This window comes from Macrobrachium nipponense, chromosome 6 (genome assembly GCF_015104395.2).
Source record: "Macrobrachium nipponense isolate FS-2020 chromosome 6, ASM1510439v2, whole genome shotgun sequence".
Lineage (NCBI taxonomy): Eukaryota > Metazoa > Arthropoda > Malacostraca > Decapoda > Palaemonidae > Macrobrachium > Macrobrachium nipponense.
The window spans coordinates 48,481,615-48,508,665 of NC_061108.1; the positions used below are offsets into that span (position 1 = coordinate 48,481,615).

The 27,051-nt window shown below is 36.0% G+C and overlaps 1 protein-coding gene across 1 annotated transcript; it reads left to right on the forward strand.

Annotated features, from left to right (window-relative positions):
- On the forward strand, window positions 1–27,051 carry LOC135216515 (uncharacterized). The gene is made up of 2 exons (XM_064251887.1): window positions 1–93; window positions 26,758–27,051. Exons 1-2 carry the CDS (start codon window positions 79–81, stop codon window positions 27,049–27,051), a joined length of 309 nt encoding a protein of 102 aa, XP_064107957.1. The 5' UTR covers window positions 1–78.

Sequence of the window (27,051 nt, forward strand, 5' to 3'; positions counted from 1 at the left end):
TCACAGGTCACCGATGATGTGGTTCCTACGTGACTACAATCAACCTTTTACCTGACCACCAAGGGGCACCGGGTGGGTATGGATGAAATTGAGGTTGGCACTTCTTTCTTCCCCTATCCCCTTCCCCCAAACCCTCCCTTTGACCTCCTCTTTCTCTCTGACTTTCTCTGAAATCAGGTATCATTTCCTTCTATCGGAATTTCTTATGTTTCCGTTTGATAGTTCTGTTTTGTAATTGCAGAAAGATTCGTGCAATCTCATGCCACAGCATTTTTTAGTCACTTTGAGGCTTTCGTACAGATTTTATTACAATAATAATAACATTCGGGTGCAGTCATATTAACGTCTCCGTGAAAGTACCTGACAACTTTCAGTTGTGGAATGCAGGGGGCCTGATGCTAGCCGTTTCTTTTCCATTACTGTTCACTCGGTAAATTGTTGAACAGAAATTGTATGTCCGATTATTTTCAGTTTATGTTATGCCGCTTTCAGTAGCCGTTGATAGAGTAGCGAGGTTGGCTTTGCCATTCAGTATATTAAAGGATATATTTCTTATGATAACTTACTTTGAATGAATTTGGTAAATTTTTACTATCTATTCCATCTATATATGTATATATCAATATTTCAAAAAATATATATATATAATATATATCTATATATATATATATATATATATATATATATATATATATATATATATGTGTGTGTTGTGTGTGTGTGGTGTGTGTGTGTGTGTGTATGTGCATGTTTGTAAACAAGTACCGTATTTGCTATACCGGTGGTCGTTCGACTAGTAAAATTGAGCAATTTTGGGTCAGGTCAGGCATGGACTAGTAACGACCAGAAAAGGCAGACGCCATTAGAACTAAGCTTCCTGAACATCCATGAGGCAGACCTTGGGGCTAGCAACCTCACACCGTAAATATTTGCTAAAATCCGGAAGGGTAACACCTTCGGGAGCCCTCTCCCCCCTCTAAACGGAAAGATTTTTTATTATGCAAAACATGATATATATATATATATATATACATATATATATATATATATATATATATATATATATATATATATATATATATATATATATATAAACACACATATATATAATAAACTAGAAAAAGATATTCTGTTTGCAGCAGCATCCTACCTATTGTTGTAAAAAAAAAAAAAAAAAAAAAAAAAAAAAAAAAAAAAAAACAGCTAGGTCAGGTAAAGAAGAATGCAGAGGATGTTTGTCGTCGTAGTAGATTTTATGCAACAGACATAATGAACTCGCTGTTCGTTTATGCAACGATTTAATATTATAATTATGTAAAATATACCTGATTCTATCCGAGAAGCGAGTCGCCACCCGAAGAAGAAGAAAAGTTAAGAAGCTCTGGGGTAAATGTTTGGCTGGCGCAATTAAGGATGAGTGATGTTGATGATCTCCTTACATTTATAAAATCGAGTCCTTTTCGTTGTGGCTCTGAATGGCTTTTTTATTTGGTCACAATACTCAGAATAGCATCTATCCAACCATCCGTGTAAAGAATCGAACACCATCTTATATTAATGCCTTTTCATTTGATATCGTTGTTGTACATTTTATGTATTAATGACAATGCAGTAAAAAAACTAAACATGTTAATGTATAATTAACATTAAACGGTAAGTAGGAAATGTACAAATTTATTTCCCATACAACTTAAAATGAAAAACCTAAAGCAGTCTATGATATTCAGTGTTATAGAATTGTTTTCTGTTGTCAATTGCTTACTAAAAAAATCAAGAACTGTGAATTATTTTATTTGAATCGTAGAAAGTGCACGATGTACAAGACTTATGACGCTAATTAAAATAATAATAATAATAAAGGAAAATTAATTATATTAAATATTAGATTATTTCCTTTTAACCTGATTACTAGAAGGAAACTACCTTTGATAGTTTTATCCATGCATATAAGAGGGTTCATTGTATGGTATTGGTTCCCAGAGAATAAAGGAGCTCAGTATCAGTCCAGATATTTTTACGGTTTATTGTCATTGAATCGTCATTTTATGTCATAGATTATTTCTTCAGAAAAAAACGTAACTGATGATAAATTAAAACCAATTGCTGAGAAAAACATAAAATGTTTGTTTCATTAGAGATATAATTTGAGCTTTTGTGTGTGTGTGTGTGTGCGTGTGTGTGTGTGTGGAGGAGATTTGAATGCTTCCAGAATTGGTTAAGAATTCCAGTGAGAATTCATATCTGAGCAATGCAGTCCTTTTTGGGGTTTTGCATATTCATGAATATCTAAAAGACTGGCATTACTTGGGGAAGAGTTCCTTTGGAAGGTTCGCTTTTGAAATTTCTCGTTGAAATCTGGCGTGGGGCTTAAAGGTGGAGAAATTGTTGCGTATGTAGGTTGGGAATACAAAAGTTATTTCGAGAACTGGCAAATAAGTAATGAGAATGAATTTCCCTAAGATACGTGTCATAATACAAGGGCAGTTCGAGTTTAATCAGCAGCTGTTTGGGATCAAAGGATTAGCTTTAAAGACAATACAGCTTACTGCGAAACTCACTCTTGCTAAATCCTCTCAACAGCTGCATTAATGCCTGTTATTCCAACTTGTGGCCAAATACTCACGGACAGAATTGTATGTTATGCTGAATTGGAAGCCTAGACAATTTTTAACATAATTTTCCCTTTTGCTTGAATAATTTTCTATCTCTTTCGTTCTATTGGAGAGAATCTAACCATGTAGAAAAATCATATTTCTACAGATTTTCTAGTCATCCTCGGTAAAGTACCAGAGAAGCCGTAAGCTTACCGGGTAGAAATGCAGAAGAGACAGTAGCTTTATTAATAACTATATAGGTTTATATATATATATATATATATATATATATATATATATATATATATATATATATATATATAAAGGGTAGTATTATGGTTTATCAGCACGTCGGTTTTTAGCAGCTATTTTTTTTTTCCAAGCTGACGTAGGTCTACAATTACAACTAGGTGGACGAGTGATTGATATACCGGAAGGTATTCACTGACCTAGCAAACGGAAGTTGATTGCTCGTTCGGTCTGTGAATGGAAAGGCTGTTGAAATATGACTTTTCTATATATATATAGATATATATATATATATAGATAATATATATATTATATATTTACTATATATATCGAACTACAAATGTCCTTTAATATCTAATTCGCTCTACCCCAGAATTAATATATTTTCATATATGGTTAACCGAGGGGGATCGACAGGCGCGAACCAGCGACCTCTCAATCCCCGGTGTCGGGGTGGTTTAAGGCTTCACTGCCAGTCCTGAAATTGAGAGGTCGCTGGTTCGCGCCTGTCGATCGCCAATTCTATTATCGCTTAATAAATTCCCCTCGGTTAAGTATATATGAAAATATATTAATTCCGAGGTAGAGCGAATTAGATATTAAAGGACATTTGTACGATATATGTATATGAATCACATTAATGTGATAGACTTATATATACTATATTATATATATATATATATATATATATATATATATATATATATGTGTGTGTGTGTGTGTGTGTGTGTGCGCGCGTGTGTGTGTGTGTGTACAATGCGTGTGCGTGTGCTTGTACGTATGTATAGCCAAACAGAAAGTTAGAGTGAAAAAGTTGGCAGTTAGTGAAATGAGTCAGGGGAAGGGGACCATAAATGGAGAGATCTGTTTATTGAACGTATATATTTCAAAGAAAATTATGTAAACGGAGAGAAGCTGCCGGAGGTCTGTAAAGTAATATTTTGAAGATCTGAATGTGGAGGATAAACTAGAAAAAAAAGATGGATGACGCAAGAGTGAAAAGTACATGTAAGAAAACAGCCAAAATGCGACAGATAAAACTACACCCATGAAACCAGAACGCAACTTATGAATGATAAATCACACAAATATTAATGACAGTTTTGTAACTGCATTGATAAAAGACAATTAAAACAAAAATCTGAAGAATGAGAAGGCCAACAAACAGGCGAAAGATTTGGAATCCTTGTTTGATTTAATCCATTAGATAAAAAAGAAAGGTTGGGGGGTGGGGGGTAACCTCACAACTCAGCATCGGAGGCCGTCCAAAAACCCCAAAACAGTGTTAAAAGAGCATTTCTGTAAGAAGAACAACTGCAACTGGAAGCTATTCACCCCAAGAAAAATTTCAGCTGGAAACACGTTTCTCTGACCTCTGGCCGAGAAAGAGTTGAAAGTCAATAATACGACAAAGACAGTTTCTTGCAGTATTCACCCAGAAATGCACAGAATAGGCATTCGATTCTGAACAAGGGAAAACAAAATATTTTCAACAATTTCTGTCCATAAAACGAGAAAAGTCGGCATAGGTATTATTATTATCTTTTTGTTCACAAAGGAAAAGTTCAGCGAAAAATGACCTGTAAGCAGGGTTAAATCCGTACACAAAATAATCAAGCTTTCACAGAAAAAAAAATAAATAAATAGAAAAAATAAATAAATAACCTTGTTCAGCTCTACAGTAGTGGGGTTCAATCTCAGACGTTCTTATTCAAAGAAGTCTCATGATACTTCTTTGAAGGGCGTATGCAACCCCAATTTGACAATCGAAAATAACACAATTACTTCTTTATCACGACGAGCAAGATACGGCGTTTACTTCTGTGGTTGCATTATCCCCTTAGAAGAGCCAAACTCTTGTCTGTGGGGAAACTATCCTAATCGCAGAATCAAGTAATTTATCCCAGAAATTCCGATTAAGCTAAAAGATGAGGGGTTTTGTTGCGCTAAAAAGCAGAATAATTATTTTACAGCATCAAAGGAACAACCAAAGTTGGATAAACTTGAAATGCTCCAATCTGACAAACCTGAAGAACCGTGGCATCCTAGGAATTGGATACTGATATTTTAACTGAATCAATTTGTTTTGCTTTCTGAATTTAAGACTAAATAAAAAATTAATTGTTTTGATAGACTTCCCCTTGACAAGACAACAATGCAAGGTAGGATGAGAACAGCACGTTTTCTTTAAGAATATACATTCATATTTGAATAAGTTGGGAAAGGGGTTTAGAGTGTGAGCAGAGGTCTGATTTCAGTAAAGAATCTAATTGTGAATGTTTCAGTCACTTGGCCTTGAATCTTCAAATTAAAACTAGTTTCATTACACCTTAACGAAAAAATTAGTGATTAAGTTCTCAAGTACTGGACTGATATAGGCATTTGTGGGTAAGTTGAACTGTATTCTTGTTGAAGTTACTTCTGTTGCAGCTCTGCAGTGTGGAAGAAGCTCTAATTAGCCCTATGCCAATCGATTGGGTCTCTGAGTAGGCTGTAGACTTACCGTTTGGCCTTGATGGGAAATAGGCTTTGATCATGGAATAGATAATGGTGTTGAGATTAGTGTTATTCTTAACCTCATGATCCAGGCTAACTATATGGTAATGTAACCTCCTGTGGAAGCATACTTTAAGATCGGCCCATAAATAAAAGAATAGCATGAGGATAGTTTACACTAACCATAATGAGTTGGACATAGAGCGTTCCACCGGTGGTGATCAGTGAGACAGATGATAGGAAAGAGTTTTGGCCCAGGATGCAGTCATTTTGCCAAAACACATAAAAATATCACTCTGGCTAACAAACCTTCTAAGGATTCTCTCTGCTTTATCACCAATCGATAATTCTTCCTAATGTGCGCTTTCATCATTTTCATTATTACTATATTCTTGGTAATATATTGGATCATCAGTGTCAGCATGTTACAAGAAATCACAAGGATTAGGATGTCTCAAAGACTTATTAGTCCATCCGAGGAGACATCGTGTGCTCACATATCTCTAGGAGCAAGTTTTACTGATCATTCACAGTGTCTTAATAATTTTGTCTAGCTTTCTTTTAAACTCTTCCACACTGTTGCTGTTTACAACCTCTGGGGGCAGATTATTCCTTGTGTCACATATCTATTATTTAAAGAAGTACCCACTATGAGGTGTATTGTATCTCTTCAGTTCTAGTTTCCATCCATTATTTCTTGTCTGGTTTTCGTTTAACGTAAATACGCTACTGTCTACTTTTGTTATGCCTTCCAGTATTTTGAATTTTTCTATTAGTTGTCCTCGCAATCGTCGTGTTTCTAAGCTATACATATTCAGGTTCTCTAGTCGTCTTTGCCTGTTATCTGGAATTAGTTTTGTGGTTCTTGCTTGTACCCGTTCTAATCTATTTATATCCTTTCTTAATGTTGGTGACCAAAACGTACTGTATATTCAAGATGAGGCCTAACTATTGATGTGTAGAGCTGCTGCACCGTTTCCTTGTTTCTGTATTTGAACTGCCTCTTTATGTATCCCGCTAGTTTCTGTGCCATCTTGTCAGTTTTTATGCACTGTTTTGTGGATTTTAAGTCCTTGGTTATAATGACTCCAAGGTCCTTATCTTGAGCTACACTATTTATGTCACTCCCAAGCAGCATGTAGTTGGCATGAGGCGATGGTGGAGCTTGTGCGGTTGACTGGGGCTGATGAGATACAGGATTGACAGCAACACTTTAGCTCATGAAATTCTATGGACAGTTGGCCTTTTACCCACTCACTGGGCTATGGCCTGGTAAGCTGCCAATTAGTTATTCATGTCCCCAGTGGCGTAGAGAGGAGTCTGTCAGTGGGTGGGCACCTAGGGGGCACAGCTGAATATGGGGGGTAATAGGCCTTGGAGGAATAATAAGATTATACTCCAAACACTAGGTGAGCGGAGCGAGCCTTTGCAGAAAATTATGAAATGTGAACAATTTCAGAGGCACTCTGAAGCCATATGAGAAGAGAATTAGGGCATATTCTGAGACCAGCGGTGGGTATTCAGGCATTATACAGGTATCTGTGATTCTGTTATAATGTATCAAGTAAAACAGAGATGTACAGAAATCAAGTACATTATAATCATACTTAATTACAGAATATGAATTGCAGATATGAAACTGAAAAACATACAGTGAGCTATGCAAAACATATTAATTCCTGTGTGTTTAGAAATTATAAAACATAGGCATAGAAATACAAGAACAAAAAAGTAGAGTTTTCATAAGTCTATACGTCCGCTTGATAAAAAATTAAATGGATGACCGATATATATATATATATATATTATATAGATATATATATATCATATTATATTTATATAATATATATATATATATATATATATATATATATATATTGAAAGTAACAAAATTTGAAAAAATTGCTTGCTATACATTATATATGATAAAACAGCAGACTACTGCGACATGACTCATTTTAACAATATTCTCCTATTCCTGTGATTTTCTCCAAACCTATCTACAAATTCCTCTAAGCGTAGTCTTTTAACTCGCATACTTTCAATTTATAACACAGCAAGATTACTTAATCTGTCATTGCCCATTGTATTTCTGAGAGTAGTCTTGATTAATTTCAGAGCAGAGAAGCATCTCTCTGCTGAAGCTGACGACACAGGTAACACTTCAGAAATTTTGACTAGTCTGCAGAGTTCAGGAAATGTCTCCTCATTTGAATTAAGAATTTTCAGTGAGTCTAATAGTGATTTAAGCCTTTCAGTGTCACTTGCGTCTTTGTAACATGCGTTTTGCAGAGTACAGCTCATGTTTGAGATCTTCAGTGTTAGCATTATAGGCATGAAGAAGTCCACACATTTTCTCGAAAGATAAGAATTCCGTACTTTGTGGGTTAAGTGACTGTAATGCTTTCATAAGTGTGCAGGTTTCATTACTGAACCGCCTTTTCATTTCTGACAACATATGGTCTACAACAGGGTAAGAAAAAAAGCGAATTCGTGCTGAATCCTTAACACTGAGGTCAAAGTGTGTGCTTCCTGACTGTTTTCCAATAGAATCAACAACAAGAAACTCATGCAATTTTGTTGAAATTCTACGTTTCCTTGGTGGTCTACACTCTTGAAGTATCAAAACCATGAGCTCTTGAATCCTTCTCCACCTCATCCCACAAAGGAAAAGAAGATGGATCTGAACGCATCTCTTCAAGCTGAACTGTTACAGTTTCAATTAATTCTACAGCTTTTTACCGAGTCAAGTTTGATAACTGATTTATCTTACCAAGAATATATGTCATGATAACTAACCTCATAACAAAATAAACATTTATATTGCATATCAATCCTCTTGCATCAATAGCCCCTCTGCATTGAAGTCATCTGCTAAATCTTCCAGAACACGTACCACAGCAGACAACCTATCTCTGATTACTTTGCAAGCCTATCGGGTATCTATCTGAAAAGTCGCTTTGGCTCTCTTGTTTGTTCATTGGGATACAGTCCTTTTGTACATCTGTCTACTTTGCATGGGCACAAGAACCACTAATGAATACATACAGTTTTTCCAACAGTGAGAAAAATTGTGAAGCGTCAGGTAATAATTTGATGACATCAACAAAAACTAGATTTAGACGATGGGCATGAGAGTGTACCTAGAAAGCCTCTTGTTTTATGCAGGTTGCTTTTAAGAGACATGTCCCCCTTCAAGCCATATGAATGATTTCCTATGAATTTCATCCGGTACCATGGTTCTAGAAAAGCAGACTCTTATGAGGATACCAGGACGTAACCACGAGAATAAAATATCTGGGTCAAAGGCATTCGTCGCCTTCACAAGGGAACAGCCATCTTCAAGAGAGCTTGCTCTGTACATTCAGCAAACAAAGACCTAAGTGAATAAGGGTGGAGATACCTCCATTTACATAAATGAGTTTCGCAGTGACGATGAGAGATTTGTGATTAAACATCCCAGAGAATAGAATGTCTAGGTATGTATGTAAGCAAATAAATACTGGAAATGTGACAGGCATATGGAGAATATAAATAGATGGGGGGAAGGAAGAAAGATATAACGGGATTGAGAAAGGAAAAACAGATTTTTCAAGAATACTTACCACCTATATTTGCCCTTGGCTTTGTGATATTTGATATATTAATGCCATTAGTATGCAGGCAGACTATTAATAGTATTTACCAGAACAGCTTTAGACCCAAATACCTTAGAATAAGAATGCTTTCGAGATATTCATGTTCCCGATCACCTAAAGTTTCCTGAATTTTCGTTAGCAATGTGTACACTGCTGTCATTAAATTGTAAACAGCCAGTTACTCTCAGCAAATATATATATATATATATATATATATATATATATATAATATATATATATATATAATGTCAATCGTCACCTTAAAACACTAGAAGTAAATATGAATTTTACTCAAATTCATAAAACGATTCGACAACAGTCGCGCAGAATTCAAAATTGCTTTCACAAATCTGTCTCTTTAAAAATCTCATCACATTTCTACAAGGAGCTGCTAACGAATAACCAAAAGTAACCAATGTACTCCAAGAAAAATTTGAGTCCCAGAATACAAGTTACAAGTCCTGCACGCCAATGGTAACCGTTGAAGTGAGTGAGTGTGCTTTAATAAGAGGCATGGTCTATACGGAGAATTAGGTTGCCTTGTTTAAATCTAACCTCAATACTACCATTCACTTGAAACACACACACACACACACACACACACACACACACATATATATATATATATATATATATATATATATACATATATATATATATATATATATATATATATGTGTGTGTGTGTGTGTGTGTGTGTGTGTGTGTATTTGTGTGTGTGTGTTTCAAGTGAATGGTAGTATTGAGGTTAGACTTAAACAAGGCAACCTAATTCTCCGTATAGACCATGCCTCTTATTAAAGCACACTCACTCACTTCAACGGTTACCATTGTCGTACAGGACTTGTAACTTGTATTCTGGGACTCAAATTTTTCATGGAGTAACAGAATTGTGAAAGCAATTTTGAATTCTGCGCGACTGTTGTCGAATCGTTTTATGAATTTGAGAAAAATTTATATTTACTATTCGTGTTTTAATGCGACGATTGATACAAATAATAATCTCATAATGGATTATATTAAGTAATCTTTAAAAGGCTGAATATGACAGTCGCCATAACTTAGGGCATAATGATTAAATCTGGATAGTCATGTAAACCATATGAATAATGCAATATTTGAATAAGCTTTTTTTTATACAAAATTCAGGAGACTGACTTATTGTCTCATAAGATTAGGAAATGAGAGAACTGATAAATTCTTGATATAACGCAGTGCTTATCAATCATTAAAAAAAAATAAGCGATTGTGGAAACTGTGTCAAACCAGTAGAGGCGTGCTTAAATCTTGTTGCTTGGTTGGAATTTTGGATATTTTTTTCATTTTGAACACAAGTCATGGCTGCTTTGTCCTGGAATTTTCGCTTTCTATCACACCCCACATATGTTAAGAGGTAAAAGCCTCTCTCTCTCTCTCTCTCTCTCTCTCTCTCTCTCTCTCTCTCTCTCTCTCTCTCTCTCTCTAATGCCTCGTTGCTCTTACATGCATGTCTCATTAAAACAAACTGAAATAATGTAAGTTTAGTTGCGTTGACCTATGGGTGATGAGTAATTGCTTCTTTGTTGCTACGAATATTTATACTATAAACCCACTGCATGCAAAAAAAGAAGCAGCAGCACAAACCTGTGTGTTTGCTCCATATGATATATATATATAATATTATATATATATATGTGTGTGTGTGTGTGTGTGTGTGTGTGTGTGTGTGTGTGTGTGTGTGTGTGTGTGTGAAAACTAGTAGGCTACTTTTGTAAAGACGTGAAATAACATGTTGGTTTGTTTTTATTTTCTGGTGACGGCTGACCCATAAGTCGGGACAAAAGACAAACCTCGAAGTAAAAACCAACCACATGAACCTCTTTCACAGTCACAAATGTTGGTGAAATAAACGAAGATGGAGATAGATATTCAGCGCCCTACCTATCAGCTGATGTTTACCAAAAGATGCAAGATACGTCCGGCTCCACCGTACAGTAGTAACGAAGGAGCCGACGAACTACCAAGAGTAGTTTATTTCACAGATCAGCCAAAGCTTAATTGTTTTCGACGGACTGCAGCAAATTCAGACTACTCGGATCATGTGCAGAAATTGAAATTATCATGATAGCTGTTTGCTTGACTGATAATTGTTTAATATGCGTGACAATGCTTTATGTTACCATTACAGTACTTATTTTGCGAATATGAAAATTTGTAGACCAAAGGTAGAGGACAGGAGTTTAAGCACATAAAGCAACAGAACCTCTTCCAGCGCATAACTGCTTACAGTTTCGATACATTTAAATTGACTAGAAAAACTAGTAAATATGGGGAATTTCGCCGAAGTACTTTCAAATTATTCTTGGTTTCCTCAACGAGTCTTTTGAGATTTTGAAGCACTTTGTTCAGTAAACTATTTAGTTACAATGCAGAATCTGTGGCTTTTGGTAACTGATAAAGTAACTATTCAGTACAAAGCAACTGAAGACTACTTTTTACGTTTCTCGGAGAGATATGATAATCAAATGGAATAGCCTCTTATGAGGGTAACTTTAGAACTTTACAGTCCCAATGCCAACATTCGTTCTCTTGAGTGAATGTGCAGTCTGTAAAGGGATTTTCTCAAGCGCAGTCATTAAATATTCTCCTGCCTTCAGTTACAAATCGTATTTATATTTACAAGTTGTTGACACTAACCCCATGGCCCCCAGGGGAGTAAGTACTTAGGTTAGTAAGTGTGTTTGCCTAGTTATCTTTATCACTAAAATAAACTTTATTTTAAAACTGCTACGATAACATTGATGAATGACTGTCATTTTGAAAAGTAATATATTTTTTGTTGGTAAAATATTTTAAGTTGGTTCAGGGGCTTAACTGACGTCACCGTAAGGGTTAGCCAAAGAGATATATAGTAGTGAGGTTAGTTGATATTTGATTTATTTCTTTGTACTACCACTTCTGCAAAGCATATTTATAGCAGCACTTCGTATCTATTCAATGAAATAATTGTTTACAAAATTGATCGGTAATGTATTAGAAATAAGTTACAGACAGAACACAGATTCCAATGGGTATAACATGAGCTCACCGCGTACAATTCCTACATGTTCTTTTCAATCAACGTGAAACAAAACGAGGTTCGTTTTGGTAAGATTCATGGTTTTTTTTTTCTGCACACGCAGTTGTTGTTAGGATATTTCAAAGCAGCTTTTATTAAATCAGTATGGGAGGTATTATGGAATGTGCACTGATACTGGGTTGCGTGCAGCCCTGCTCACTGCTCTCCAACGTAACTAAGGCAAAGGAAGAAGAAAAATCTTATATAGTAGTAAGTAATTAAGCAATTATAATGATCATAATAAGATATATGACAACAGTTTCTTTACCAATCACAAGTTGATTACTCACATGACGGCCTTAGGAATTAGTGTAACGGGAGCAACGCATGCAAATCATGAGTGATAGTTAGATGGTAGTGCCAAGGAACACATGATTATAGATTTGTCAAGGAAAATGTGCTCAAGAGCGTGACAACAGCCTTTTTCTCTAAGTAGCAGCCATGAGTCCATAATGCCCTCTGTTAAAAGGTGACGCAACAAAGAATAATATGCATTGTGAATCCTTACTTTTCTTTAGGATTAGTGTCCATATCGCGAGAGGAACTGAAAGATAAAAATTTTAACAATGGTAAATTATCTATATTAGGTCCCTACATGACTTCCTGAGTATGTATTCCAGGGTGTTATGATTATACATCCCATCGTCTGTCGATCAATCCAAGTAATAAGTGTTCATTATTACGTTCCCTGGCAAATCCGGAGAGCTTAGATTAACTGTGAGCATAATAGGCGTTTATTATGTCTATAGCTTTAAAAGTTTTGTTTCCCGCCATAGCTGATGTTGAATTATTCAGGACCACCTCCACAACCCTGTGACGCCTTACATGGTTCATTCTGTATAAAATCTGACCATCCTTAAAATTCATTCTGTGGACGAAATGCCAGCAATGCATGGCTATTGCATTCTTTCTATTACGTATTAACACGAACGGCTCTTTTGTGGTCCTCGATGCATTTTCCAAGTTTTTTTTTCGGTCTCCCTGATGAAAGCTAAATTGCAATTGTTACAGTCGATGACATACCCGTTTTTCCCCATCCTTTATCTTCCAAATTGTTTTCACAAAGGTATTTAAGGGTAGTAATAGTAAAATGAAATGCAAATTACGTTCGTTGTTTATCCCCAACTTTTGTTGTGACTAATTTACTGTTATGTGGTAACTCTATTACTGTTTGCTTTCCGTTAGCCATATCTGTTTTCACTATTTAAATGACAAATACTTGCATTTTTGGTTCTATGGTCGATTAAATCAAATTCGTTTCACCGTCCAAAGTTTATGGGTTGATTCCTACTCCTTTTTGATGTTCGGATTCTGGTGCGGAAAGTAGTGAATGCACGAATTTGTGTATGTAGTAGGTTTACAGTTCTCTTTAGTTTTGAAACCTGTCTGGGTTTTCTCTGCTGGTAAATACATCGAAATTGGCGAGGATTTTGTTCTCTTGGCTCTTTTATGAAGGGTGTAATCTTGAGAATTCAAGGCATCTAAGTATTATATGGCACAGTATGCATTGCCTACTTCCAATAAGACAAAAACATACTATATTAAGCGGAGAATTCAAATGAAAATATTTAAAGGTAAATTGTCCAAAGAACGAAACCAATGACTATGTCTTTCAACCGATTGTTAAGTAAAAGGAAAGTCAGTTGTTGTATTGATTCATGTTGTCATGTAAGATTGTGTAGCTACTCTGCTCCAGAAGGAAGATTTGAATTTTGCATTAGGTTTGGTATAGATCTCATTACTCACCAGTCTACTGTTACTGAGAGGGATGTTTCTGGCTTAGGTTGCATGGTAGATTGGAGGTTGGATATCAACAAGAAGTTGTAGTAAACTGGGATTTTCCATTTTCTTAAACTGTTTAAATGTAGTGGTAGTACGTGTTACGTTATCATGTTTTCTTGATTCCTAGATGTAGGCCAAACAGAAGCTTTTAGAAATCGTTTTATAAGATTTTTTGTAGCCTACACTTATCAGTAAGAAGAGGGTAGTACGCAGTAGCTAGTTCTTGTTATTTTGTTAAGAAGAGTTCAATGCTTGCTGATATCATTTGCGTTATCAGTGAAAGAGACAAAGTTTCTTTAGTCTAGCCTCCTAATTCGTACTCAATAACATGCAAAGGAGCATGATAGAAAACGTACATTGCTTCTTGCCTAACTATAGTAAAGAATTAATTTTGAGACCACGTTACCTGAACGTTAAGGTTTCCATGGTTTTCAGCAAAAGAATGCAAGAATAACTATACAAGTAAAGTTGATTATCTTCAGTGCATATTACCACGTGAAAGATATTTGTGCGCATTTTAACGGGATTGGTTATGTAAGTATTCTGTGTATACTAATACACCAACATTGCCTTTCTCTCTCTCTCTCTCTCGCTCTCTCTTTTTCTAACGTGCACGACATGACCTTAACATATTAGTAACACATAAAATTGATATTGTGATTCTTATTATTATTTATTTATTTTTTATTTATTTTTTGTGTGATAAGGAATATCTTAAACTGTAGGGTGTAAAAAATGTAAGATGCGGAAGAGGAAAATGTCGGATATCGTGTAAAATATTTATAAATTGTTATTCTGTGCATATATATATATATATATATATATATATAATATATATATATATATATATATGTGTGTGTGTGTGTGTGTGTGTGTGTGTGTGTGTGTGTGTGTACCTTGTAAGGACAACACTTTTTCCCTATTTTCATTGTAACCAATCATCAAGTCGCGTTGTCCTTACTTCCATCCGATAGAGCGTTCCGCGGCCTTTTCGCTGATGTATAACACTTGCAATTCCATTATATGTACGCTTTATTATATCTAAATAAATGTCTGTAAGAAAACACAAATTTACCGTCTCGGAGTCATTTCTGTTTGCGGTGCGAGACTGCACTACATATCCGTCCGCACCTGTCTATGTCAACCCAGTTTGTCTGTAAATAAATTATCAGTACCCAGCTACCTGTCTTAATCTCTGGTCCTCACAACCTAATAAAAGGAGCCCATAAAAACGCCAAAATATAGAGTAAGTACTATATTTCAGAGACTGCAGTCTTTCTCTTCAGGTAGGTGATGAATGAGAAAAGTTACAGAAAAGGCGGTATTTATACCAAGAGATCCATTTATACCGCTTTTTCTGTAACTTTCCTCATTTATTACCTATCTGAAGAGAGGGACAGCAGTCTCTGAAATATAGTACTTACATTTAATTTTCTATATAATTTGGCATATATATATATATATATATATATATATATATATATATTATATATATATATATATATATATAGATATATAGTATATATAAATATATAATATATATATATATATGTATATGTATAATATATATATATATATATGTGTGTGTGTGTGTGTGTGTGTGTGTGTAACTTAATCACGAAAGTTTGGAACATGATAAATCCATAAATAAAGGTATAAGCCACGAAGGAAAAAATAAACAACGGAATTTTTGCAAGATCTTTCGACTCAACGTCTTTTACTCAGCAGATGAACTGACTTACATGAGGAATTGACAGTACAGGGAAGGTCGTATAACTGACAGATAGGGATTATAAGGAGATTAATACCTAGAATCCGGCACACCTGGAGAATGAGTAACCTTTCCAAACAAGCATAATCATGGGTACAAATTAAAAAACAAAAGCAAGAAGATTAAGTCAATCTGCTCAGACACAGGGACAAGACAATTAAAGGATTATATAAGACGGCAGCTATTCAGATCTATGGTAAACAAAAATTTATTCACAGTACATATTAAACATATATATACAACGAAGATATCTCTAGGGCAACTAATTTGTATTCAAGTCTGTAATTATATCTTTGAGGCCATTCTTAAACATGTTGGAAATACAAGGGTCTAAACTCTAAATGAAACAGGCCACGACTAATACTGAAATTACAATGGGAAGTAAGTTGTATTATGGCAGATTCTAAAAGATTTCGTGATAAGAGATCTTTTGACCTTGCAATTACGGAACTACCAATCCAATTTATTCGGTGGTTGTTTTCACTTAAGTGAATGAATATTGCATTAGATGTTTGCCCAGTTTTTAGAGAATATTTATGCTGGTTTAATCTTACTTCTAAGCCCTTGCTCGACTGTCCAAGATAAAAAAGAGGGGCAGTCCATACATGGAATTTTATGTATTACGTTGTTGCTTTTCCTGGGGCCATTTTTTATTAACATTCCTTTTAGTGTCTCTGTTTGATCAAGGCCGATTCTATCATTTGACTCTTGTACCGACAGTTGCTGATATAAATTATATGTGACAAATTCCAGTTTATTCTGTGGTTATGTTCATTTATATGGTTGAAAATAGCTGAGTTCTGTTGTTCATACCTAACTGACCGTTTGTGCTGTATTAATCTCTGGGTAAGTGATTTTCCTGTAAAACCGATGTAAGATTGGTCACAGTCCAGGCATAGGATTTCGTAAACACCTGTGTCTGACCATATAATTGAGAAAGCACTTCACAAAGCAAACGTAATCTTCTACCGACCTCCCCAAGACAAGACCAGAGAGACACCCAACAATAAAATAAGAATTCCACACCTAGACAGGATTAAGACGGTGACCCAGACTCTTGGAAAATCTAACCCTTTTGCATTTACTTACCCAAGCACCTTAACCAAGTCCCTGATGAACGTCCAACAAAAGACATCCCCCAAGGACACAGGCATTTACGAAATCCCATGTCTGGACTGTGACCAATCTTACATCAGTTTTACAGGAAAATCACTTCCCCAGAGATTAATACAACATAAACAGTCAGTTAGGTATGAACAACAGAACTCAGCTATTTTCAACCATATAAACGAACATAACCATAGAATAAACTGGAATCTGTCACATATAATTTATAGCAGCAAGTGTTGGTACAAGAGTCAGATGATAGAATTGGCCTTGATCAAACAGAGACAGGTAATGAACATCTCAAAGGGTGCATGGGATTCAGATATCATGATAAAGTTTTCATTCAATCAACGCCTAAGAGGATTAAAGAAGGATTATCAGTGGGAATGACCTAAATTGGCTTACCTGTGGATGGATCGCTTGGTATAAATACCACCTTTTCTGTAACTTTTCTCATTCATCTACCTGAAGAGGGAGACAACAGTCTCTGATATATAGTATTTTCTCACTATATTTTGGCCTTTTTATGGGCTCCTTTTATTAGATGGAATTCTGTTGTAACAGAACATTTTTACCAGTCATATATATGTGTATAGTATATATATATATATATATATATATATATATATATATATATATATATATCATGTGTGTGTATGTATACATATCAGTCGAATGTAAGTGTAATTATGAATGTTCGCTCTTTCAGTCTATTAGTTTTCTGCATAGGCAACATTTAGCTTTTACATTTTCTTTTTATAACTCATGCATTATGAAAGTTTATGAATTTCAATGTTTAATGCGAATTGGAGAAATATATATACCACTTACACTGTGCATGTACTATCAGCAAGGAAAATGAAGATATAGTTTTCTTAAATCTTTGGAAATATATTGCTGAATGATGCAACCCTTGGCAACTCGAGAAAGGGGGCGAAGCTTCAGAATGATCATGTGTGTTGCTTTCTAGGTTTCCAGTGACTTTAAACTATAAAGATTCTGTTGAAGTCCTATAATAATTTATACTTGAATGTAGTAACAGGCTCTATATTGTTCATTAATGTTGGTTTGGTAACGTCAGTTCAGAGTAGAATATCGATTATCCTTCTTTAAAACCTACCGTGAAACCTTACGTACAAGTGATGTTTGACATTAAAATGATATCAAATTCATGCGTTATTAGAAACGGATCTTAAATAATGAGAGAAAATGTTTTAAAATTTGGGCAATACCGGTGGAAATTGTGAGGAATAATACAGTAATAAATGCAATGCTGAATGTTAACATGTGCTGATAAATGAATGGTCTAAGAGAACTTGACGGCCATCTTGGATTTTGCCAATTTACGGAGTTAGTCCAAGGTTATGGGAGGGTCACCCCCGCTAATTTTGCAGTGTATTAGCACTGGATATCAAAAATATCACTGAAAGTTTGTGCCCAAATAGTGATCACGGATCCTTAATATTTTTACTCAACTACTAACTACGAACTGTGTGTAATGGGAGCAGCCAGAAAATTTTTGAGCTGACAGGCTACTTTAACATTGATAAAGATTTCTTTTTAATGACAGTAGCTTTGTAAGCAGCAACTAGCATTCGTTCCATGTCAACGTCAAAGTAATCGAAGTGTAAAAGCCGTTACGTGAGCCAGACTGAGTATCCAGTGACTTGTGCTCTCCAGCTCGAAGTTCCCGGGCTCCTCACATCAGAGAAAACGTCTTGCAGACGCAACTTTGGCTGCCATTGGCGTCAGCTAACTTTAAACGCTTTGGAATACAAACATAAATTTGTAGAAACTAAAATAATTACAGTCATGACTTACGACGATGCAATAATATTTCTGTTCGTGAAGGAAAACGAGTGAATATTGTCATCGTGATACATAGTACTGCAATCGGAAATTTACGCTCTATCTACCAGATCTCTATGAACGAATCCATCTGAGAAATTCCTATTACTTCGGACATATATCGTGTTTTTAAGTATCTGAACGGTTTTTTTCTTGCAGTTTTAACTTATGCGATATAATTTGCATTGTATTTACTTATCCGAGAGTAAATTTAGCGAGATTGTGTCTTTTCGGTAAAAAAACAAATGGGAAATTCGATGAACGAAAGCTAGTGAAAACGTAAGTAGACAAGTAAAAAATTAGCCCAAGTTTCTTCTGCGGAATCGAGTTTTCTGTACAACGTATAATGCTGCACAAAACCATCAGCTGCTAGCGAGTAGCGACAGTCACAGTGTAGCGTTTTTGTTTGTTTGTGACTTCCGAACCACGTCGAGAGTGAACTTCTATCACCAGAAATACACATCTCTCACTCCTCAATGGAATGGCCGAGAATCGAACCCGCGACCACCGAGGTGGGAAGCAAACACCAAACCAACCACGCCACTGAGGCGCTTTGTAGCGTTTGTTTGTTTGTTTGTATGGTGCTTTTACATTGCATGGAACCAGTGGTTATTCAGCAACGGGACCAACGGCTTTACGTGACTTTCGAACCACGTCGAGAATGAAATTCTATGACCAGAAATACATATCTCTCACTCCTCAATGGAATGGCCGAGAATCGAACCCGCGACCACCGAGGTGGAACGCTAATACCATACCAACCACGTAGCTGAGGCGCTTTTTTTGTACCGTTTCAGTTGCTCACCAGATATGATAGAGTTAGGGTGTGTCTGATGCCTCTGGAAAGCGCTGCCAGATGCGCGATCCATGGCTAAAATAAAATAAAAACTACTGAGGCTAGAGGGTTGCCATTTGGTATGTTTATGATTGGAGGGTGGGTGATCAAAATACCAGTTTCCAACCCTCTAGCCTCAGTAATTTTCTAGATCTGAAGGCGGACAGAATAAAGGGCGGGGGCGACGGACAGACAAAGTCTGCACAATAGTTTTACAGAAAACTACAAATGTGGAAAAATGGTACACTTCATTGTAGGCCAAAAGATTAATCAAGTGGTTTTGGTAGGTGGAGAGGAAAACTAGCAAGGTTCATTGGACCGCATGGTCGAGTTATTGAAGTGATAAAGTGAGTTGTATATATAGTTGAATAATTTTTGCTTACTTGGGAGGTTAACCTACAAATTACTTTGTAGGAAAACTAAAAGAAGGTCTGAAAAAGGTGTTTTGTATAGGGTTAGAGATAAGGAATTTTAGGATGGGATATTTATTATTTCTTTATTAGAATGAAAATGTAAAAAATAAATAACTTGCATGTTAAAGAGCACAGAAATATTATTTCTTATAAAACATAGCATCATTTTGAATTTTTCGTTGGATGAAACAATTAGCCAATTTTCTGTAGATTTTAGCGCGTTTTAATTCATTTGATGTACTGGATTTAGAGGCTATATTTCTATCCAGTTATTTTGTTTCCGCTTATAATGATGTCCTTTTTATTTGATCCTTGTTGTTAGTATGATTAGTGCTAATTAAGAGTATTAATTACGAAGACTGCTTCACGTTAGTTAGGAAAATCTTGCACATATCCCAAGTAAGCTGGAGGTCGAATTAAGCTTTGTTGTATAGTGGTTCGCTGCAGGTATTGGTGGTATACGAGGCGTTTGTTGCAAAAATATTCTTCAGATGGGGTTTATCTTTAATAAATTAAAGTAGGTAAATAATGATTGTGTCATTGAGTTGAGTCTTGTGTCTATTCTTTGGCCTGTTCTTAATGTTAAAGGGATAGCAGAAATAGCTATTTTGATGCCTTAGTTCTGCAGTTATCTCATGTACAAGCCAGTCGCATGAATAGCTTTCAAAGCATTTACTGCCATGGTGAAAATTCTTAAATGACTTTCGTGACAAAAAAAAAAAGAAAAAGAAAAAAACGGACTTTTCTTGAAGAGTAAAAATCCCATAAATGAAAACAAAGAACAATCTATTCAGGTTTGTGTTGCAACTGTATTACAGTGTCCCCATTCTTCCTAAAAGGACAGCAGTAAAATAGAGCGTCGAGACTTCCCGTCCCTAAGTTCGGACCAATGGCGAGTGGGAAAGGGGTGAAGGAGAAAGGCCGCAGCTTGGATGATAATTCTAATCATGATTTTGTTACCTGTAGAAGTACCCTTAGCCTATAGTAATTACAATGAGGTATTTGGGCATACATTGCGTTTATCATAAAGCGATATCTTCATATTTGTCAAGTGAGCATCATTATTGACAAATATTCCTCTTTTTGGTTAAAATGTACAGGAAAACTAAATTCATAGGTAGTTGAAGACTAGGTACACGGTTTATACATATTAATTTATTTATAAGAGGAAAGAGGCATTGACTTTTCGTCTCTTGAACTTATAATAGTTACTTCGGCTGTGCTGTCGTGCAAGTGAACGCACTTTTGCGTGGTGTGCAGCCACACATAATGTTTTTAAAGATAATGGAAAAAGACGATTTATCTGCTAAGTTAAACTATGAATAATTTTAGTTGGCAGACAAAGTTGATGGTAAAGGTCAGTTACTTACATAATATTTGTGACAAATTGTTAAATTTAATGAGCATTTGATACTCTTAACCAACACCCCCCCCCCCCCCCCCCATTATTTATTCCGGTGAATTTTATATTACTAACCAAGCAGCAAGAGAGCGCTTACGAATGACTACATACGAACTGGGGAATAGCTTGTTTCATTGTTAGCAGTTTCACTTGGGAACAATCCAATACTAATTGGACTTCACGGCCGCCTGTGGACTTTCAGCTGAAACTTTTGCCCGTCGACAGCGGTGGTGAAGTGATCGCCGGTTACATTGTGAAGTGTATTTCGTGTGCAGATTTTTGGACATAATATTAAGTTTGTTGGGGGAGGAAGTACGTTCTATTCAAAGTATTCTGATTATTCAACGGGAAAACTGATCGGTTACGTGAGCCCAGGTAAAGTATATAATCGGCTGCTTAGCTTTCAGTGTGCAAGCATATTGGAATAGCGGATAAACATTTTTTTTGTCACAAGGCAATACTGGAAATAAAACTTCGTTAAATAAAACCTTTAATTATTATATATTTTATGATTAAAATAATGATGAAAATCCATAACGCAGTTTTTAATGTAAATAAAAAAATAAATTAAATGGAAACCTGGGTAGATCTATATTACTATTCCGCGGCTGCCTCGACTATGGCATCTATGGCAGTTGCGGTTTTTCTATGCAGTTTTACCTCCTGAACAAGAATTTAAAGTAATATTTATTCGGACGACTGTAATTAAACCCCAAGGGCCCGTACTAAACACGGCAAAATACATTTGACGCCCCAATTCCTGGTGGCTTTCGTATTCGTGGGGACGAACTATGCGGTCATGCGGAATGCTTATATCGAAATATCAAATTATGCCAGCTCTCAATTATAGCTCCTTCGGTTCCTCTCGTGCAGTTTTGCAAAATACCCACGTACTGCACATTTCAGGACCGTGTCCAATTAATGTTGGTCGATAAAATCTGACGAAAACAATGGATCGTATTTTGTAAATAGCCATTTGAAGCCACGACCTAATTGACAAATATATGCAGTGATGTATAATGTGGTTAATTAAGGCACTTATCAGAGTAAATAAAAGAAATTGATAGGGAAACTTAGCAAAATTTAGTAAGCACCCAGAGAGAGGCTAGTTGTGACATAAACTATGACATCAAACTTAGTAGCAAGGTTCCCAGTAGTATGGTAAAGGTCGTAGAAACACAGATACATTTGACCCTCATCATGTGCAATAAGTATCGAAGGAAAGGTTAGGCAAATCATTGTAGAGAATGACAATTGTATAGCGGTTTCCATTGGTGATACCCTCAGGTAATGAATAAGAATTTGGTCTATATGTATGTGACAATATTATAGCTAAGGAAAAACAATCTGGAACTTTTTGAGTGGTCCAGGAACCATCACTACCGGTTATTCTGTCTTCCAGTCCTGGACCTCCTAGCATGGTCGACAGATGCCATGCTACAAGACTGGTCAAACAAGGATCTCTATGCTTTCCCGCTGTCCAGCATGGTGAGACAAGTCATAAAATAATTTCCCACATCAGAAGGTGTCAGTGACATTGATAGCTTCCTTTTGGCCCTCGAAGGAATGGTTTCCAGACCTCCTCGACCTTCTAGTAGATTTTCCGAGGCTGCTACCTCAAAAGTGAAATCTGCTCGAACAACCTCAAGCAGAAATAGTAGATTTTCTGCTATATTTCAGAATCTCTAGAGGTCTATCTATCTCGAGTGTTAAAGGTTATAAGGCCATGTTAAGTTCCGTCTTCCGGCAGAGGCTAATAGATCTTTCCTTCAACCAGGATTTGTCGGATCTCATAAAGTCCTTTCACACTACTAAACCGAAAGAAGTGTGGGTGGTCTCTTGGAACTTAATATTAGTTCTCATATGGCTGCCTGGTCCTCATTTCGATCCTCTGTTCAATTTCATTAAGTGACCTCACTATGAAAACCCTTTTTCTTGTAGCCTTAGGAACTGCTAAACATGCTAGTTAGTTACATGAAGTGGATAAGAGAATTGCCTTCTCCCAAGGAATGTTGTATGTTCACTCACCCTAGGGTTTATAGCTAAGAATGAGACCCCATGGCTTTGCTCCTATACCATTGAGAGAGTGACTGAAATGTTGGGCCCAGAAGAAGAGAGAGCAAACTCTGTTTCCTGTTAGGGCATTAAGATTTTACTTACATTGGACAGAGGGAATTCTTGGACCTTTGAGTAATCTATGGTGCTCAGTCAAGAGCCCTTCATGTCCACCGACATTCTTTCTCCGAGACCTTCTTATCTCAGAAGCACATTCCCTGGTTGGGGATGATGTTACCCTCTTTTAAAGTTAAGCTCAGGAAATTAAGAGCTTTTGCCACTTCACTGGCTCTCAAACATAACTTCTCTCGCATCCATTGTGCAACTGAATTTTTGGAAATGCCAGGTGGTGGTTGCATCCCATTACTTGCACAAAGTAGAGGCAATTTATGATAATGCAGTACATTGGAAACATCCCTTTCAACCTATTTTCTCCTCGCCGTGAAAATAGGATGTCTAATCTTAAGGGAGCTTGGGGGTACCATATTCCTGGGGTACCCACCAATTTTTTAATGATTGGGTGGTGGTTTTGGTTATTTATGAGTCATTTTTTCTGGTTTTTATGGTAGTACTGCACCAAGGGCAGGGGCAACATTGTATGCTTCGTTAGCCATCGGAATTGTCCTTCGCTGCAAAGCTTCCACTGAAGTAGTAGTTATTAATATAAGCCAATTTTGGAGGTTAAATGCATTGTGACTGACATATCAGTAGTAGTAAAAAAAAAAAAAAAAAAAAAAAAAAAAAAAAAAAAAAAGAAAAAAAAAAAAAAAAAAAAAAAAAAAAAAAAAAAAAAAAAAAAAAAAAAAAAACACGAAACGGGAATCAGATTCGGACCAACATCGGCATACCTAATTGAGCGATGTCAGGCTGCTGACGGCTACGTATATTTACGAAATAAAAACAACGAATATGCATATTTTCTGTGATTCTTTTAAAAATTTATACATTACAGTATCCAATAATATTGTATGTTTTCTCATATTGTTATATAAAATACTAACAAAGTGGTCAGTGTTTTGGATTTGAAATCGGCTGATGGCGAATACGAGTTTATTTCTCCGTATTTAACTCAATTAGGAGCGAATTGCCTTTCTTCTAGTTAGCGTAAAATATCTAGATACCTTACTCATACAAGACAAGGTAATTTGTCATTTTTACTACGCGTTTTTAAGTCGAAATATGAATTAAATATGCCTCGTGAACTAAAGTATTTCTTTCGTTAACGGATTGCGTTATGGGCATGTTTGTGTAAAAATATCACGTGATTCCGTTCGCTATTTTCTCTTCATTTCATCATAGTACGAACCTTTACCGTAACGTTACTTATCTTTTATCGGCGTGAAAACAACAGTAAAATGTGTTCTTTCAAGACCTGAAGTTTTTATTTAAATGATTTTCTCAATTTTATCTTCGGTTGTGTTTGATGGAGTAAGTTTACTGGAGTTATATCTTTGTTGCCAATGCACGATAATAGTACTATATGGATGAAACTCGCAAACTTTGGTATAGTACCTTCAAACTCGACTGTAAGCAAAATGAAAGAAATGTTTTAATCAAAATTATTGGGCACGAAAAGAACACATTTTGTTTTCACTCCAATAAAAGATAAATACGTAAAGCTCGTAGTATTCTGCTGAGATAAAGTGAAAATATCGAACGGAATCTGTTGATTTTTTGTTTACGCAATAAACATGCCCTCAGCGCCATCTACTAACGAAAAAATAACAATTTCGTTCACACACGATACATTAAGTGATATTCCCACTTGAAAACACTTTGTATAACAAAATAACCATGTCTCTCTCATAAATAGAGTATCTTGAGATTTATTTGCGCTAACTTGAAGCAAGAAAGTCGCTCTGATTTGATGTTCGACACAGCAAAACAAACTTACTCGCAATCGTCCTCAGCTGATTTTCAAACCAAAACATGATTGCTATGTTTGTATCTTATAATCCAAACAAATAGTAAAATGAAAATACATATAATAATATTGGATGCAGTGAAGTAAAACATAACTTTTTAAAAGATCCATGGAAAAGATGCATATCCATTATGCTTGTATTTTATGATACGATACTAATATATGATTATTACATGCTCTTATTTTATATCTCATGTAAGAACCGACCCCCTTAAAATCAGCTCCAAAATTAGGGCTTCAAAAGTCGCATGATACGCGAGTATATACGGTACATTATCAGATCCCTCTCTCCTCCCCTCACATAGACACAACGGCTCTTTGCTAAGTTGTTCCTCTCTTCCCCAAGAGTGGGTGGGGCAGTCACCTACCCAAAACAAAATAGACCAACCTGCAAATTAAAATTTTAGCTGCCATGTAAGTGAAACTATAGCTATGTAATTACTTGGTAAGTATATATGAAATTTTATCATAAAAATGTCATTTGTATTTGTTCCCATACAGTATACAAACCCTCGGTCCTGCACATTAGGAATTACTTTGGGTGAATCTGGAAAAGGGGTGCTAAACTGTTGAACAAGTTAAGATACCAATACATGCTCTTGCAGGTGCTAACAACCCTTAAGAAGAAAGAATCGCAGCCCTTAGAAAATAAGAATCTACTAATACATCAGTAAAGTTTTGTGATAAAGTGAAGATAACCCGAGAACTTAATTTTATGTACATTTCTTTTAACTTTCTAAAATTTTCTGTTTCATGAGGGGAGTTTAGAAATTAGTTAACATTACTAGGCTTTAGATTAGAGTAAATTTTTCAGCTAGTCTTGATGCTAATAGTGAGACCTATTTCGTTGTAGTGATTACTTTGGCTATTGCTCTGTGGTAAAACTAGTAGTAAGCAGATTTACGTATTGTTAGGCGTCCTATCAAGTGCAGCATAACTTCGACTCCATTGATTATAGAGTTATTTTGGTCTCTCGCTGCTGTTTAGATTGATTTGCTTTTGAAATAAAAAATGGGTTAAATACCGTGATGTATTGAGGATAGTTATTTTAAGGGAATGTATGGATAATTTAGTAAATTTGTGAAGATTAACGTTTACATGATATAGCTGTCATTGAATGCTACAGTGATACCACAAGTACAGCATGGCCTATGTTTTCTTATACTGGCTTGTATGTTCCAGCTGTTATGATGATTGCTGGAAGCTTTAGCCGTCATGACCTGTGGTTTTGTCACCTTAGAAATTGTTGTGGCTACTAAGGTTTCTTTTCCCTTCATCCCCCCACCCGTCCCACCTCCCATGACCCCACAATCTCACTTTCACTATCTTTCACTTTGATTTTATGGAAATCAGGTTTGCAAACAATAACTACAATATTGATTCAGTCTGATACCTGGGCATTTTATTTCACATACTTATAAATCCATGACCATGCTTTAAACTTGGAATTTGTTTCACTCTTATTTAGATTCATTGCCTTATATATCTCTGTGGTTTATGTAATGCCAATATTATCGTAGCTAACATTTCCATTTCTTTTGATCAGGATGGTTGTGTGATGGCGGCGGCCCTGGTGCCAGAAGTGAAAGTTATCCCTGAGGACGATGGGGATGATTTTAATGCCACCTATGGGGACCCTTCGAGTTTAGCGGGCAGCTCTCTTTTAGGAGCCACTGGAGGTACTCACGGTTCACTCTTGGCCCCTCCACCTCGTTTCCAGCCTGAAGATGAAGACGACGACCAGGGCTGGTTGGATCTTACTGATAGCACCACTTATCTGGAGTGCCCAGATCTCCTCCACACCTACACCTCCCTCAGGCCACGCCTCTCATACAGGTAA